General features: G+C 47.9%; 1 protein-coding gene across 3 annotated transcripts in view; it reads left to right on the forward strand.

Moving 5' to 3' along the window:
- LOC137434005 (zinc transporter ZIP5-like) overlaps positions 1 to 16,541 on the forward strand; it is an 88,217-nt gene that overhangs the window by 45,608 nt on the left and 26,068 nt on the right. For all 3 annotated transcript variants that reach the window (XM_068126586.2, XM_068126587.2, XM_068126588.2), the window contains exons 6-7: positions 2,825 to 2,900; positions 10,030 to 10,209. In XM_068126586.2, the coding sequence (XP_067982687.2) occupies positions 2,825 to 2,900; positions 10,030 to 10,209 (256 nt within the window). The remainder of the gene's footprint in view (positions 1 to 2,824; positions 2,901 to 10,029; positions 10,210 to 16,541) is intronic.

The raw sequence follows: 16,541 nt of genomic DNA on the forward strand, positions 1-16,541 counted from the left end.
AATGTCATCGATTAATTGATTAATCAATAATTCAGAAATACCCTTTACAGCCAAATTGATTGGTCACTGTCGTTTCCAAATATCAGCTTCTACCACAAAAGGTGTCTGAAATGTTGCCCAGATGAGAAAAGAAATAAATAATTACTTAATAAATCGATAATAATTAAGTAATTAATCAATTAATGGATGAATCAAAAATAAGAAATACCCTTTCTGCCAAAGCACGTGTTCACTATTGTGCCAGAATTTCAGCTTCCGAGCTTAAAGTATGGCTGAGATATCGCCCGGGCAAACAAACGAGAGAACCTTGACCTTTGACCTTGAGCTTGCCCTTTGACCTATATAGTCAAAAAAAACATTGACAGCCTCACTTTTGTCATTCGGAATTCTCTGGTCAAGTTTGACGAAGATCGCTGAAAGCGTTTGCGAGTTATCGTGCTCACAGACGAGCAAAAAAAAAACAAGACAGACCGACATATGATGAAAATTGTCAATTTTCGTCATAATCATAATTAATAGACAGACAGGGGAGAAAACATAACCTCGTCTACCTTCGGTGGCAGAGGTAATGAACTCGTCAAGAGCGATATTGAACATCGGGTGTCGTCCAGAACAGATCGGAGTCTTTCTTGCTAATGAAAATCTGTTAAAGGAATTTGCATGATGTGCTGATCTTAAATAGGCTGCACAGGCTTCTCTACAGAAAATTTGTTTCACTCACTGCGTGAACTGAATGCATTCCTTGAATTATTTCTATTTCAGATAGCTCATTAGCAAATGTCCTGCTGTGCATATTACATGCACAAAATGTATATTTTTTGCCAGAAGCCCTCCTTCATCCTGCTATTCATACCTTTTCTCCATCTTCCGTTTGCCATTACTTTTTCCCAATCCCATCTCCCTTTTTTTCCACACGCACACCAAGCTTCCTGATACTCTACTTTATTTCCTTCCTTCTCCGTTCCTTCATTTTCTAAAATTCATTATCTAAATTTAGCCTCTCCGCCCCCCCCCCCCCCCCACCCCTTCCTCCCGCATCCCCCAGAAATTGCATATGCATTACAATATGGGAATTACCCCCAATATAGATTGCATAGGAGAGGGGTGAAACACCCCTGGAACAAGCCCAAATGTATGCCTTGAAACATCTCTTAAATTATAATCAAAATTGCAACTGTGCCACTTATGTTGTTCGCCTGAATATTATGGCAGGAATTTGTAATTGAGTCAGGGTGGTGATGACAATCGTTTAACCCTGGTGAAAGTCTGTATGATCTTTAGCTTCCACCAGATAGCAGAGGACACCCAGCTTAATGTCTATCTGAGGGATGGCACACTTTTTGATGTAACACCATGCCTGCGAAAAACAAGTCCGACAGGGCTCGACGATCAAATCCAGACAAGACAGCACAAAGTGTGCTGCAGCTAAACCATCATTTTAGACAAGCAAGTGTAACCCTCTTCGCGGTGGTTGTACCTGCCAACACAAGTCTGGGGCCAAATCTTCCCCATTCTTTCCTGCTGCCCGGATTCGTCAGAGGAGCGGTCACAGCCAGAGTGCTGATTGGTCCCCATGGACTGGCCCTTTCCCTTTTCTCTTTCTCTTTCTCTTTCTCTTTCTCTTTCTCTTTCTCTTTCTCTCTCGCTCATGGACAGGTATAAAACACATGGACACTGCTAGGACTTCCAGGAAAGAAGTCAGAATTTCAAAAAAGTAGATCTGGGGTGAATTAATGGTGGTAGAAAAGATCTTGACAGAGTATGTTGCTTGTACACTGCCTGGGTTTTTCCCGGGAACAATCGAGTAATATGTATTGTGAAAATCGTAAGTTGAGGTTGTCATATTTTGGTGTCAACAACACAAATTTAATTATTACAGTGTTTCACATGCACCTGTGATTAAAAAGATTGCTCTATACAGGTTTATTGTAACACTTCCGTGTTCAGGCCTCGAGTGAGTATTCTCTTCTCCTGCCTGGGATTTTCCCGAGAGTGATCGAGTAATACTTATTGTGAAGATCGTATGTTGAGGTTGCAGTAATTTGTTGTCAACAACACATTTAATTAGCGCTGAGGAAGCGCCTCTAGCGAATGACTTCCAGCCAGTGTAACGCGAATTCCTGTCACAGGAATTCTGAGATCATATAAGTGTGACGTGGCAGTTCCTGATTGGTTCGTGTTGGGGAACCCCTTCTCGCTGCCGACGTGACGTAAATTCGTGCACGCGCACTGGTGAAGCGCGAGATTCGGCCCAAGGTTCTTATTATTATTATTATTATTTTTGTATACAAGATCGAGGCTCGAACCATGATCGAGGCTCGAAATTCCATGCCCGAACCTCAGCGCAATCCAAGAGGATTCACTTGTTATTATAGTGTTTACACGTGTGCCTCTTATTAAAACGATTGCTCGACACAGGTCTATAATTATAACACCTCCGTCTTCAGGCCTCGAGCAAGTATGTTGCTTATACACTGCCTGGGTTTTTTTCCCAGGAGTGATCGAGTAATGTGTATTGTGAAGATCATGTGATGAGGTCATATGTATGCACGCTAATAACATAAACTGTTTAATCCCTCCGAATGTAATACCAACATTCCCCAATTTATCATGCAGGAAATATTTAAATACATATTTCATTGAATATACCTGGGCAACTTCAGCTAGCGTTCTGTACATCCTTCCACCTGTCCCTTAATCCTACCTCCAACCTTTTTCTTTTTATCCCCCACAAATGGCTGTAATGTCCCATTTTCCCCTTTCCTGCTTCCTTCTCTCAATTTGTTTTTCTCTAATTAACTTGTTTTGTCTTTTGATGGTGCAGAGAAAGCAGAAAAGAAAGGAACTCTCTCAATTCTTGCAAAAGGTGTCTGAACAACTGGAACTGAATACACCAACAGGTTGGACCAATGCACATGTACTCCTGCATTATTGCTCAGGGTTGAATAAAGTATCACTTGCATACTATGTGCACCGGTGCATTTTGCTGATGTTTTAGTCAATCATTTTCGTTGATTGTGATGTTATTTATTTAATCTGCCTCTATAAATTATATATAGATCAGCGTGCTGTCAGAAATGCCAAGTGTTATTCAACCTCACATCAATGGTTTGATGACTCAAAGGCATGCACAAAAACAAGAAAGAGCAATCGGTGATTGCAGACCCTCGCCAGAACGTGTTTGTATGGTGTCTTTTTGTGGTGTTTATTAGCTGCTGTGTTTGTGTGGTTTGACAACGTAGATTTATGTTCAATCCAATATGGCTGTCAAACCACGTAACTAATGACGTTATAAATTTAATTATCCAATACAATTTTTGTGTATATCATACTCAAGAAATTTCAAACTGATCGGATCAAGTGTTGTTCTTGTCTAAGTATGACGTCATAATTAAGGCATCAATGACATCATCATGAATGTATGTTGTTTTCCATGGGGAGTACTTGACAATGAGCCATGTTTCAATTTTTTCCATGGAGCGGTTTTGGAGATATAGAGGTGCAGCTTTTTTCGATTTTCCAAGATGACACCCTTACCACATGACCTATGACGTCATAATTATCATTATAAAATTATACAGGAGGAGGCGCTCCTATAGTGAAAATTTCTTGGCAATTGGAACAACTGTTGCAGAGAAAAGCATACTTACATTCTGTGCAGACAAACAAACAGATCCAAACGCAATACCCTCTCCTCTGGCGTGGGTAATAGGTGTTCACAATTATTTTAAACCACATGTACTTTAACATATCTCTCACATACATGAGGGACAATTAGGGGCACTGATCAAGATGGGGTTATTTTGACTTTGCTGAAACATCAAGAAGAACCATGTTCAAAGCTGCTGAAGCAAAAGTGAACCTGGGAGTGCACCATGAGATGGTACATTAGAATCGGGATCGTAACACGAGTACTTACACTCAGTGTAGTCCCGAGAAGATTGTGGAGCCTTTGTATATTAATTTCCATTCTGCATAAGGAATATGAAATAATTAAATGCAATTGCTTTGATTTCCGACATAGAATTTGCCTTTGAACGCGACGCGGGAGTGCCGATATATAAGCCTAACTCATAAGGTAATCATAACCATAAACCATCTATATTGTTACGGACGCGGTTAAAGGATGTTATTTTACCGAGCGGTGGTATTACCGCGACCGAACAGTTATTCCCCTAACTAGAACCCGATTCCACCCAAACGTTGGCCGTATCGCACCGCAGCTGCTCAATATGGAAAACTCTAAAGCGACCGAATACAAAGAGGAAGAAGACGTACAGAAGAGTAATTGGATTTATTATTTACACATATAAGCAGGAAGAAAGCAATCACGTTTATTTACAGCAGATATTAGATACACAGTGCAACGCTAGCTTACCTACAGTCTTAATTAACCCAGGGACAGAACAAACAAGGACAGACTCACGCGGGGAATGATGATAGGACTGGCGGGAGATGGATGGCTGGCGGGATAGGGAGGTCCAACTGGTCCTGCAGCCGATCGACTCGTTGGGCAGCCGCCGCGCCTTCGCGGCCCTGCTCCAAACTGCCGTCCAGGCCTCACGCTGCTGTGGCTGCAGTTTCGGTGGCTCCAGCTGCAGTAAATGCAGTTTCGGTGGCTCGAGCTGCAGTAAATGCAGTTTCGGTGGCTCGAGCTGCAGTAAGTGCAGTTTTGGTGGCTCGAGCTGCAGTTCAACTCTGGACTTCTCTCGGACTCAACTCAAAGCGCCTCTCTTGGACCCAACTGCTTGGACTCCCTCTCGTCTCTCTGTCAAAGCTCATCTCTCGTCTCAACGGCTTGGACTCCCTCTCGTCTCAACGGCTTGGACTCCCTCTCGTCTCCCTGTAAAAGCTCATCTCTTCGGGAAACGCCCTGCCTGCGGGTTATATAGGCCCCGCCCCTCCCCCTTCGCGAACCTCCTCGATGTTTCTCTCCACACCCTCTCCAAGTCCAACCCCTTGTTCGTGGTTGGTTGAGTGGGGCTGACTCACTCCTCCCCTCTATGACGAGGTGGGGACCCGCCTTTCTTCCCCAACCCTGCCTCGTGGCCAATGGCGGCAATTGTTGGTTGGCAATGCGAATGGCAATTGACGAAAAGGGGGAATGGAAGTTTTGGGAGTGGGAATGAAGGGAATCTATTTCTTTCACTGGTGCAATGGAGTATTTCAATTAATGGGAGACACAGCCTTACCCTAAAACACATAATAAGATATAAGCTATCGAACAGGGGTATTCTATGATTAGCTGTGGTGTGGATGCTTTATGGACTAATTATGGGACGCCCTTTGACCTTTACACAGCTCCGGAGGCAGGAGGCGCAGACTCAAGCAATAATAATAATACACACAATCAAAAAAAATACAGTCCTCATATCCGCAACAATATATATAAAACACAGTTTGTTTGTGTTACCTATAGACTCCTAAACGGAGAGGCTCATGTACTTGATATTTGGCATAGACATGGCCATTGAGCCTGGGAAGGACATGGCCTACCTAAAAATATTTGACGAGATCCATATTTCTTTTTCATATTTACCTCAGCGCATTTCAGCGAGGAACATTATACACGGAATCTCAGCCGGTGCCAGAGCAGCTCGCTGATTCGCTCAGAGCGTTCACGTGATGTTCCATCCTCGCTGCCAGAACACTGAACTGAAAATATATAGAATGACCATTGCCATTCACACCACACAGGTGGAGATGTAGCTACCGGGCGCCATCTTGGTTGGCACTCGATGCTGGGCGATGGTGATTTCCGTCATGCGTTTGCACGTAATTCAGAGCGAAAAGCGATTGCGTTTTTTCACCTTTTGTGCGATCGTGTTTTATGTCGATTTTGTGCGATATGAATTAAACGTCTTTGAAACAGTTGTGAAACGTCTTTCCACAACCCTTCCGTAACCGATTGGAGCAGTTTATTGCCGCACAAAATGGCATTTTAACAGTTGTCCCCTTCCCCCCTCCGTCCTCCCCTTCCCCCTATCTCCCCCCCCTCCCCTCGCCCCTCCCCCTCCCCTTCCCCCTCTTCCCTCCCCTTTCCCCCGAACCCTCCCCCTTCCCTCTTCCCCCCTCCCCCTCCCCCTTCCCTTCCCCTCCCCCCTCCCCTGCCCCCTCCCCTTCCCCCTCCCCTCCCCTTCCCTTCCCACCCCATTCCCTCCCCTCCCTTCCCCCTCCCCCTCCCCCCTCTCCTCCCCTCCTCCCCGTTCCCCTCCCCTCCCCTTCCCCCTCCCCCCGTTCCCCTCCCCTCCCCCGCCCGACAATGCCGGGTACTTCTTCTAGTAAGGTAATAAAGGTAATAAATAATAATAATAATAATAATAAAATAAATAATCATAAGGTAATAAAGGTAATAAATAATAATAATAATAAAATGAATAATTATAAGGTAATAAAGGTAATCATAACCTCTCCCCTCTGATCAGCCAGAGTTCCGTTATTAATTTTTTTAACACCAATTTAAGTAAAAATTGCAAAAAAAAAAATTTGGGGAAGTTTGACCTAACAAGCTGTTATAACGTATCAAGATCAAGATCTTGTTATTTATCGAATCATCTAGTTACGTCAAACTGTGTCCGAATTCTGGTGACATTGATGATCAGATTTCTCCAAACATCCCTGTCCTGCGCTGCTTCCAAAAGCTCTGGCAGAGGCAGTTTGGTTGCTTCCATTACCACATCGATCCAGCAGTATACAAGGATAGAAGAATAAGAGGCTCTTCCTCTTCTTCCCTCAAACATACCCAGCATGGGTGATTTATTTAAACTTTCGTTTTCTGCAACCATGATGTATCCAGAGTATAACAGTTTCTGTTTTAGCATCAGTGATTCTAATGTGCATGGCGGTCTAATGTATTCAAGCACTGATTTGGTTGTATTTGTCCGGCAGCTAAGCTAAATATAGCATAACAATTGTGCATTTTGTGAGGAAAGCACCAAATTTGGCACACTAGTAGACTATCATATTATGAAAAGATCTGGATATTGGGCCATCTCAGATTCAGAGATTTGATTTTTGCAAGATTTGCAGATTTTGCAGATTTGCAAGCTGAGATTGCAACACCAGGGACGGCCGACTCCTTCCTGCGAGCTGCCCACGTCACCCGCACAAGAAGAGCTCATCAAATCACTGCAGCGGCACTGCACATCCTGCAACACCGTGCGTATGAACGCCACTGTATGACATATGCTGATGATGCAGAAGACCTGCCTGAGTTCGAAGACTGGTGTCACCAGAGAGGAGAAGACATTCCCAACTTTCAGTACTGGGTAACTGTGCTGGAACTAGAGATGTTGGTACTGGTCTACGTGCGTTCTCTGCGGCAGGCTTCATTCACGACGTACCTTGATGCCCTGACGGAACTGCTCCCATGGTTCCATGCCTTAGACCACACACACTATGCCAGGTGGGTCCCTGTTCACCTGAGGGACACGGTTGCACTCCCAATGAAGCACCCAGATGTAGCCAGAGAATTCAGGGCTGGCAACTTCACTGTACAGAAGACGAAGAAGGTGTTCTCTTCGATCCCAATCGAATCGAAATCTTGCAAAAATAAAATCTCTGAATCTGAGATGGCCCAATATCCCGATCTTTTCATAATATGATAGTCTACTAGTGTGCCAAATTTGGTGCTTTACTCACAAAATGCACAATTGTTATGCTAAGTTGCCCCACAATATTCTTCGTTCGGTGGCGAAGGTTATGTTTTCACCCCTGTTCGTTACTTGCGAAATCGAAGATTCGCAAGTATATTGTTGGTCTGGTCTGTTTGTCTGTCTGAAAAAGAGGTTCGTCCATAAAAACGACATTTGAAAAGTATGCATGTGTACTTTTACATGTAGGCACCTGAGATTAGCTTTGGTACACTTGCACTGCCCCTTGAACTGTATCTTGCAACCGCAGCAAATGAGTTCATCGCATTCATTAACAGCTTGACCAGGTGTGGTCCATTTGGGTGTACAGGTTGTCTGCCCTTGCCCACCTCTCTGCTCCCATCCCCAATCGAGCGTTCTTGGAGGTTTTGGCTCCTTCACCAAAGCCTAGCCCCCGACATGACCTCCTTGATTTGTGGCACGCTACATGTGTTGCCTAAGAGCAGCCTATGTCGGCGGGATACTCTCCAGTGCCCTCAATTTCCTTGAAAATAGATGCTGCGCAGCTCATTTAAATTTGAGACATCACTTGTTCCTTCATACAGTAGCACTAAGAATCCTTCTCGCACCGCCCGATGAGAATGTGGGATCAACATAGGTGCCTCCACGAACAGAGGTCACTGCGGAAGTGTATCCATATCCAAAATTGTTTAGTATTGGATGAAGGATTAGTGTGCCACTTTCATGCTTTTAATCCAAAGTGCACAATTTGGCCCAAAATAACGTCTTACCAGCCCTACTATAAACAGCAGTGGTGACTGTTTAAAAAGGTAGTCATACGTGTTTGTGGTTTGAAACTTTTTTATACTTCTGATGGGGGTCCCTCCAACATACCCAGCATGGGTGATTTCTTCAGACTTTCGTTTAAATTTTTTTTGCATTTTTTACTACCTCTGCTCGGGGTGCCCCACAAAACGCCACCATAAACTATTGATACAAGTTAACACGGCGTTTGTCCAAGGAGGAAAAACCCCTTGGGGAGGGGGGATATTATTAGCATTAATATTGTGTTGTAATAAGATTAATATTATGCTATTATCTTGAGTGTTGGTTCACGAGTTGTCAAACAGAGTGACCACTATATTCGTCATGGGTGTGTGTCTGTCTGTGTGTCTGTCTGTCTGTCTGTCTGTCCACAGCATAACTACCCGATGATATCATCCGATCTTGATGAAACTTGGGTGGGAAGTTGATATAATGATCTAGTTGTGTCCTGTCTCGAGTGGGCGTATTGCGCCCATTATGGGCGGAGCCACGCCCGAAAAAGATGTCTTTTTAGGGGGTAATCGAGTTCAAGCTACATCTTCTCCGAAGGAGTTGGTGGAATCTGACACGGGTTTCGGTATTTGGTTAGGCCAATGTCATGTGTCTAGCCCCACGGAGCTCGATTTTTCATTTTTCGCCCCAAGTTCAAGGTCACAAGGTCACGAAATTTAGAAAAGTTGATTTTTGATGGTTTTATTACATTGTTCGCTTCCTGATCGTGTGAAATGTCGTACATGATCTTATATTATCACATACATCATGAAATACAAGTTTCCAACAAATTTCAGAATCTTCGACCTTTGACCTTTGAAGGTCACAAAGGTCAAAGTTTCAAAGTTGTCAGAACCGAACCAAATTTTCGGTATTGTGTAGCTAACTAACCTCATAACTGATTATACATTATTTTCTATCACATTTCAAGGTCAGTAACATTTGACATATCCGGGTCTGGCCTGTCCGGGCCTGTTTCGGTTATAGTCCGTCCTTTGTCATTGAATACCGCTCACTCGTGAACCATCGTCGTCTCCTGACTTGTTGTTATTACTTTTGTTATTTGAATTGGCCTTGGAAAAATGCCACAATTAGCTATCTTAACATGGATATACACCTTAGCATGGATTTCGCCCAAGGTGGAAAACTCCCTTGGAGAGAGGATGTGGGGAAAGGGGGAGGGGGGGATTACGTTTCTACAACCTCCAACGTGTGACCCTTCGTCCTCCTGTCAAGTTTGGTTGAGATTGGATACGTAACGACCGAATCTATCACGGTCAAAAAGACAGACAGACGGACAGACACCAAATTGCACATTTTGGTATGATGTATATGTGTGTGTGTGTGTGTGTGTGTGTGTGTGTGTGTGTGTGTGTGTGTGTGTGTGTGTGTGTGTGTGTGTGTGTGTGTGTGTGTGTGTGTGTGTGTGTGTGTGTGTGTGTGTGTGTGTGGCAAATAATTACATTTATTTATAATCCTCGAATTACATATACTGTACTTGTATGTTGAAAAATATAATAACATTGCCATTTCTTGGACTATTGTGAACTTGTTGACACACCTTTCTAATCGCACCTTATAATCCAAATTGAAGTTTGGAACACCAAAACATGCCTTGCAGATAACAATGTAGAGGTACAACTGAAGAAAGAAGAGGAAGATTTGGCAACAAATGAACATAACCACCACCAGCATCAGCCTGTTTCAGAAGCAGAGGGAGCAGCCCAGGGTCTGACCAATATAGTGTGGATGGTTATCCTGGGTGATGGCCTGCACAACTTCACTGACGGACTTGCTATCGGTAATCAAGTCTAAACATAAGCACTGCACCACATAATTTTAGTTCTCAAGGCAAATTTTGTGTCAAAAACTTGGAATTAGGTTTAATATTGAAAGGAAATGAAGTTTGATGTTTTTTTTCTTTGAATACCGAGTTAAGGCACGTAGAAGGGCTAAAACATAAAACATAGAACAGGCAACATAACAACTACCTGCTCTAGCTTCTTGCAACTACCTGCCAAAGGTGCGGGAAAAGATAATTGCTGCCCTTTTCAAGGCCTTGAATTCCACCAACGATGACCAACAGAAAGCTGGAGAGGCCTGCATGGAAAAGTTTCAGGAAGAGACCACCATTGGTATGGACCACATCCACAATCTTATGCGTCCACTGCTCATGCTGCTTGAAGACTACCTTAGCTTGACACTCAAAGTTGTGTGCAGATTCACGTCGGTCACACGTCTCTTGCCAAGTTACAAGTCAAGGTCACAAAAGGAACTACAGGAGAAGGGGGAAACATCAACAACAGCACGGACGGAGACTGCTGTTGGACGAAGGTCAACACGACTGTTGACCCAATGTAACGTTGGCCATTGCCCCAACTATTTTAAGCTACATGGCTGCCACGTTACCGACATTGGACAAAAGTTAGTAAATAGACATCACTTTGACTGAGGTTAGACCAACAACATCAGAAACCCTCTTTCGCCCATTCCAACCTTAGCCAACTTTCAGCCAACATACAGTAGGTGTGCTAGCTTGGTAGTTTTGCAACCACATCCTTTTGTAACACATCAAAATCCTTACCCACTCTGTTGGATTTCCAACACATGTTTCTCTAATATCTCTCATCGTCCTTTTCTCTGATAGAATGTGTCATGCCTGACTCGCCCCTCTCCATCCCCCTGACTCCTTCTCCCCAACCATTCATGCTTATCCACAACTCCCCTTGGCTCGTCATATCATGTATCCTGGAAAGTTTGTCTCTCTGGCCATCTTCAGGGAACCAATAAGGCACTGTCATTTCTGGTAATTTACTTGGGCAGGTTGGTCTGACCGGTAGTCTATCTCCTTCAAAGACAGATATACTCTCTGTTCATCTCTGGACATGGACAGTGCCTGGGACGTAGTAGTAGTAGTACCACCTTTAGAGGCCATTTTCCCCCAGAGAGCAGGGGTTGGCCTTTTTCAGGCACCGTGGTCCCTTTTTTGAAGCAATCTTTTACAGCCGGATGCCCTTCCTGCCGCCAACCCTGGTTGTCGCCTCTTGCGACACACAGGGAATTACCAGTGAACTGGTACTCAATTTGCCGACCTCGGAAGGATGACAGGCTGAGTCAAACACCCTGGCGTTAAGTCAGCGATCGACCGGGATTCGAACCCAGGATCCTAAGATCCCAAGCCGGCACCATAACTGCTAAGCCAACACCATGCTTGCAGTGCCTGGGACGTGTTTCTCAGAAATTCATGGTTTCACACTAACACCTCTCATGCACAACATCCTGTATGCAGTACCGTATCAAGATGGACTCTCTCTCTCTCTCAGCTCCAGACTGCTTAGCCATATCCCAATAAGAGGCAAAGTAATGGAATTGCTCATCACAGCAGATCTCGAGATTACTCTCTTGTCCAACTCTGATACCAAATCAACTGCCTCGTGTCTGCCCAGGTAATTCCATAACACCTGGACATGGTACTTCTGTGGTAGCAATAATGGATTAACATCCTCAGTCTCAAAGAAGAGGTCAGGTCCATCTCACTGGACATCTTTTGATCATTCAATATTGCTGATACCCGACGCTGCTTTCTAAAATGTCACCTAATGGTATCCAGAATTCCATCACGGATCAACTATCAGATCGCCACATTTGAAAATACTGAGTTTCTTTGGATCGTATTCTTTCCCCTCCTCTACAACTCGAGGATGGCATCTTTCAAAGTTCTGTTGTGTCCTGTCGTGTCGTGTTCTGGGACCAGTCTTGTTGTTGTTCACCACTTTGTCACTAGAAAACCCATTGTATCATTTTGCAGATTTCTCCACCCTGAGCAAGATTGTTCCTTATCACTCAATGAGGCAGGCTAGAGCAGCATTACTTTTTTATAGGATCGAGGGAGTGTAGAGGAGTTGACACACACACAAACACACACACAGACGAACACATCAGACACAACACAGGACTATTAGACGAGACAAACACAACCACTGACCTTGGGGAAGTGCAGCCATTTCCAGGGACACTCTGTGTACCAACAACATCACATCCTTTCTCACCACACTCAGTGGGGAATTTCCTAAGGAGGAATTTCTTCCTCCCCATGGATACCAATGAGGATTGTCCATGCTCTATCCTTATAAATGCTGAACGTGAAGCAAGGAAGCAACATGTACCATTTTTTAAGTATTTGGTATGATTCGGTCGGAATTTGAACCGCCAGCTGCCTAGAGCAGGAGCAGACGCTCTATCCACGACACCACCGAATCTGGTAAATCCAAACTTTCTGGAAATCCAGGGAAAATAAGTACCTGGTATATCTACCTAGAGCACATCTTTCAATGCTAGAAAGTCATACACACTCACTTTATTCCTCCATAAGGACCAACTGGATAATCTTCCAATATATTTGTATGGCCAACGTTTGGGAGAGGTACACTCTTTTGAGCTCCTGGTGTCTCACAATCATCTACATATTGTCTTGGACATCATATCTCAAAGCTGGCCACCACTTCAGAATTCCTTGCGCAGCCAAACCCACTTTCAGCCATCCTCATGTTCTAATGGTGCACAAGGCCTTCATCCCAATTGCAATGGAATATCATTGCCTCATATGGACTATTATGGTACTGTTACTTTTTATCTTGTCCACCTTGAGGCATTGGAGTTTAAAGTTCTCAATGGCTTCTTGTGAGAGAAGGTTGCATCCGAGGAACAGTTTTTTTTTACTTACTGCAGTGATATTGTTGTACGTCCAATCTTTCACCATCTCTCTTCGGGGCTTCCTCATTCTGCCTTCTCTCGTCTCCACCTAATCTCTGACTCCGACAAGTCACATGCATTCACCAGAAACCTCAACACCTGTAGAAAAAAATATTGCATTTTTAAGGTGAGCGATTTGCTCAGATGGAACAGCAAACATACCAAACGAAATTCCAATATAGGATACTTCCTGTTCTGTCAATCACATTTAATATTTTCAATGTTTAGACTTTAGATCATACTCTCCACTTAATGTACAGTTCAAGGAAGTTGACTTCCGCATGAAAAGCTTCGATCAAAGTTGAATCTGTTTATCAAAATCAATTTTGATACTGTGGCGGACACAAAAGCCCACTGGCGTGGTGACATCATTCCGCGCACCAAGTGGGCGGTGGCCACGCCCGAGGGGTAGGCGTGGCCTCATGATATACACCGGGCGTGCAGCCTGGAGCGCGCCAGTGTTACAGTGAGCTCCTGAAATAAAGACGCTTATAAGTTACCGCTTGTCCGCTTCCTCCTTGCTCGCAAGCAGCGCGCGTAACGCCGCGCTTTACTGGTGACCCCCTCGACGTTGGATCTGCCGGAGCGATCCTTCCACACGCGACGCCATTGCCATGGCCAACTTCATCAAACTTCCCGAATTTTGGGAGGCTCAGGCCGAAGTCTGGTTCGTCCAGGCCGAAGCCCAATTTCAGCTTCGGCGCCTCACCGGCGATGACACGCGCTATTGCCACGTCGTCGCCTCCCTCGGGCCCGGCACGGCCGCTCGAGTTGTGTCCGTCCTTCGCCACCCACCGGACGGCCACAAGTACGAGGCACTCAAGCGGCTACTCCTAGCCATGTTCGGCCTCACGGACGACGCACGGGCCGACCGCCTCCTGGATCTCCCCGAGCTCGGTGACACGCGCCCGTCGGTCCGAATGGACCATATGCTGTCACTGTTGGGCGACGAAGCCCCCGGTTCTCTATTCCGGGCGCTTTTCCATCGCCAACTTCCAGCGCAGGTTCGCCTCGCGTTGGCCGGGACCGGGCTAACGGAACCCCGAGCATTGGCAGCCGAGGCGGGCAGGTACTTCGCCGCTTCGGACACGCGGGCGAGAGTCGGCGTAGCCGTCACGGCCCTCGAGGCTGATGCTGCTGATGCTGCTGATGCTGCTGATGCTGCTGTTCCACAGCATCAGCTTATACAGCATACGCAGCATGCTGATACGCACCTCGTGACCGCCGCCACGCCCCGCCCACCGCCGCGGCGAAAACCGCCACCGCGGGGAAACCCGCCAACTCCACCGGCCTGGCGGAGCCAGCCGCGCTCCTCCAGCTCCACCACCTGGTGCTGGTTCCACGCCAAGTTCGGCCACGAAGCTCGGCAGTGTCATCCGCCATGCTCCTTCAACAGGTCGGGAAACGCCCGGGCCGGCGCTCAATAGTGGCGATGAGCGCCGGCCGTTCGAGCAGCCTGCTGTTCATAACGGACACCTTCTCCGGGCGCCGTTACCTGTGCGACACGGGAGCGCAGGTGAGTGTCGTTCCCGCCGGCACGTCAGACAAGCACGCCGCGGGTGGGGGCCCCGCGCTGCTTGCCGCGAACGGGACGCCCATCCGTACGTACGGAAAACGCTGCCCCTCTCTGCGGTTCGGAGGGCAGGTTTTCCGATGGACGTTCGTCACCGCCGACGTGCCCATGGCACTGCTTGGCGCGGACTTCCTGTGCGCTAATGGGCTCCTGGTCGACGTCAAGCGCAGACGTCTTGTCCAGGCCGAGACGTTCAGCTCACTCGCTTGTGCATTGCCCAGCTCAACGAGCGGCTTGCCAAGCGGCTTGCCGAACGGTTCGGTTCCGGCCACGTTGGTCTGTACGCTTCCGGCAGCGGACGCATTCACCCGCCTCCTCGCCGGCTTCCCGGCCCTCACGCGGCCCACCTTCTCGGCGGGGGCCGTCAAGCACGGGGTGGCCCATCACATCCCCACCGTCGGGCCACCGGTCTACGCCCGGGCACGCCGCCTGGAGCCGACGAAGCTGGCGGTGGCAAAAGCGGAGTTCGCTACCCTGGAGCGACTCGGCATCGTTCGGCGCTCAGAGAGCACTTGGGCGTCGCCGCTGCACATCGTGCCGAAGCCCGGCGGGGGATGGCGACCGTGCGGGGACTATCGCCGTCTCAATGACGCCACGACTCCCGACCGCTACCCCGTCCCCCACATTCAGGACTTTTCCGCCCGTTTGGCGGGCAGGTCCTTCTTCTTGAAGGTGGACCTCATACGCGGCTACCATCAGGTCCCCGTCAGGCCGAGGACGTCCCGAAGATGGCGGTCATCACGCCATTTGGACTCTTCGAGTTCCTGCGCATGCCCTTCGGTCTGAAGAATGCGGCTCAGGCGTTCCAGCGACTGATGGACAGCGTCCTGCGCGACTTGGATTTTGTCTACGTCTACCTGGACGATATCCTCGTCGCCAGCGCGTCCCGCGAAGAGCACCTATGCCACCTCCGCACGCTCTTCGAACGCCTGGGCCAGCATGGCCTGATTGTGAACCCCGCAAAGTGCCGGTTCGGCGCCGCCATAATCGATTTTCTGGGGCACCATGTCACCAGGCACGGAGCCGTCCCCCTGCCGGCCAAGGTGGAGGCGGTGAAGGGGTTTCCGCGCCCCCGCACGATCAGAGGGCTGCAGGAGTTCCTGGGCATGGTGAACTTTTACCATCGGTTCCTGCCCCGTATCGCCCAGCTCCTGCGCCCCCTGCACGAAGCTCTCCGAGGTAAGCCGGGCAAAGGCGACGTTACCTGGACCGAGCAGATGGGCACGGCGTTCACGGGCGCGAAGCTCGCCTTGGCTAACGCCACCATGCTCGCACACCCGGCGCCCGATGCACCGATCGCCCTCACCACCGATGCCTCGGACTACGCGGTGGGCGCGGTGCACGAGCAATGGGTGCGTGGAGCTTGGCAACCGCTGGCGTTCTTTAGCCGGCAGCTTCGCCCGCCCGAACACCGTTACAGTACCTTCGACCGCGAGTTGCTCGGGCTTCACTTGGCGGTCAGGCACTTCCGCCATCTGCTCGAGGACCGTGCGTTCACTGCCTTCGTCGACCACAAGCCGCTGATCTTCGCGATGGGCAAGGTCACCGAGCCGTGGTAGGCCCGGCAGCAGCGTCACCTCTCGGCCGTGTCCGAGTACACGACGGACATCCAGCATGTCGCGGGGAAGGACAACCCGGTGGCGGATTGCCTTTCCCGGGCCGTCGCCCACGCAGTCCACCTCGGCATCGACTATGCCCGGATGGCAGCGGACCAGGCCACTGACCCCGACGTCCAGGCCTTGCGGACCGCCGTCATGGGCCTCCGCGTCACCGAGGTGCCGTTCGACGGCGCGGGCGCGGCCCTCTTG

The sequence above is a fragment of the Myxine glutinosa genome, chromosome 10 (assembly GCF_964187855.1).
Source record: "Myxine glutinosa chromosome 10, kmMyxGlut1.1, whole genome shotgun sequence".
Classification (NCBI taxonomy): domain Eukaryota; kingdom Metazoa; phylum Chordata; class Myxini; order Myxiniformes; family Myxinidae; genus Myxine; species Myxine glutinosa.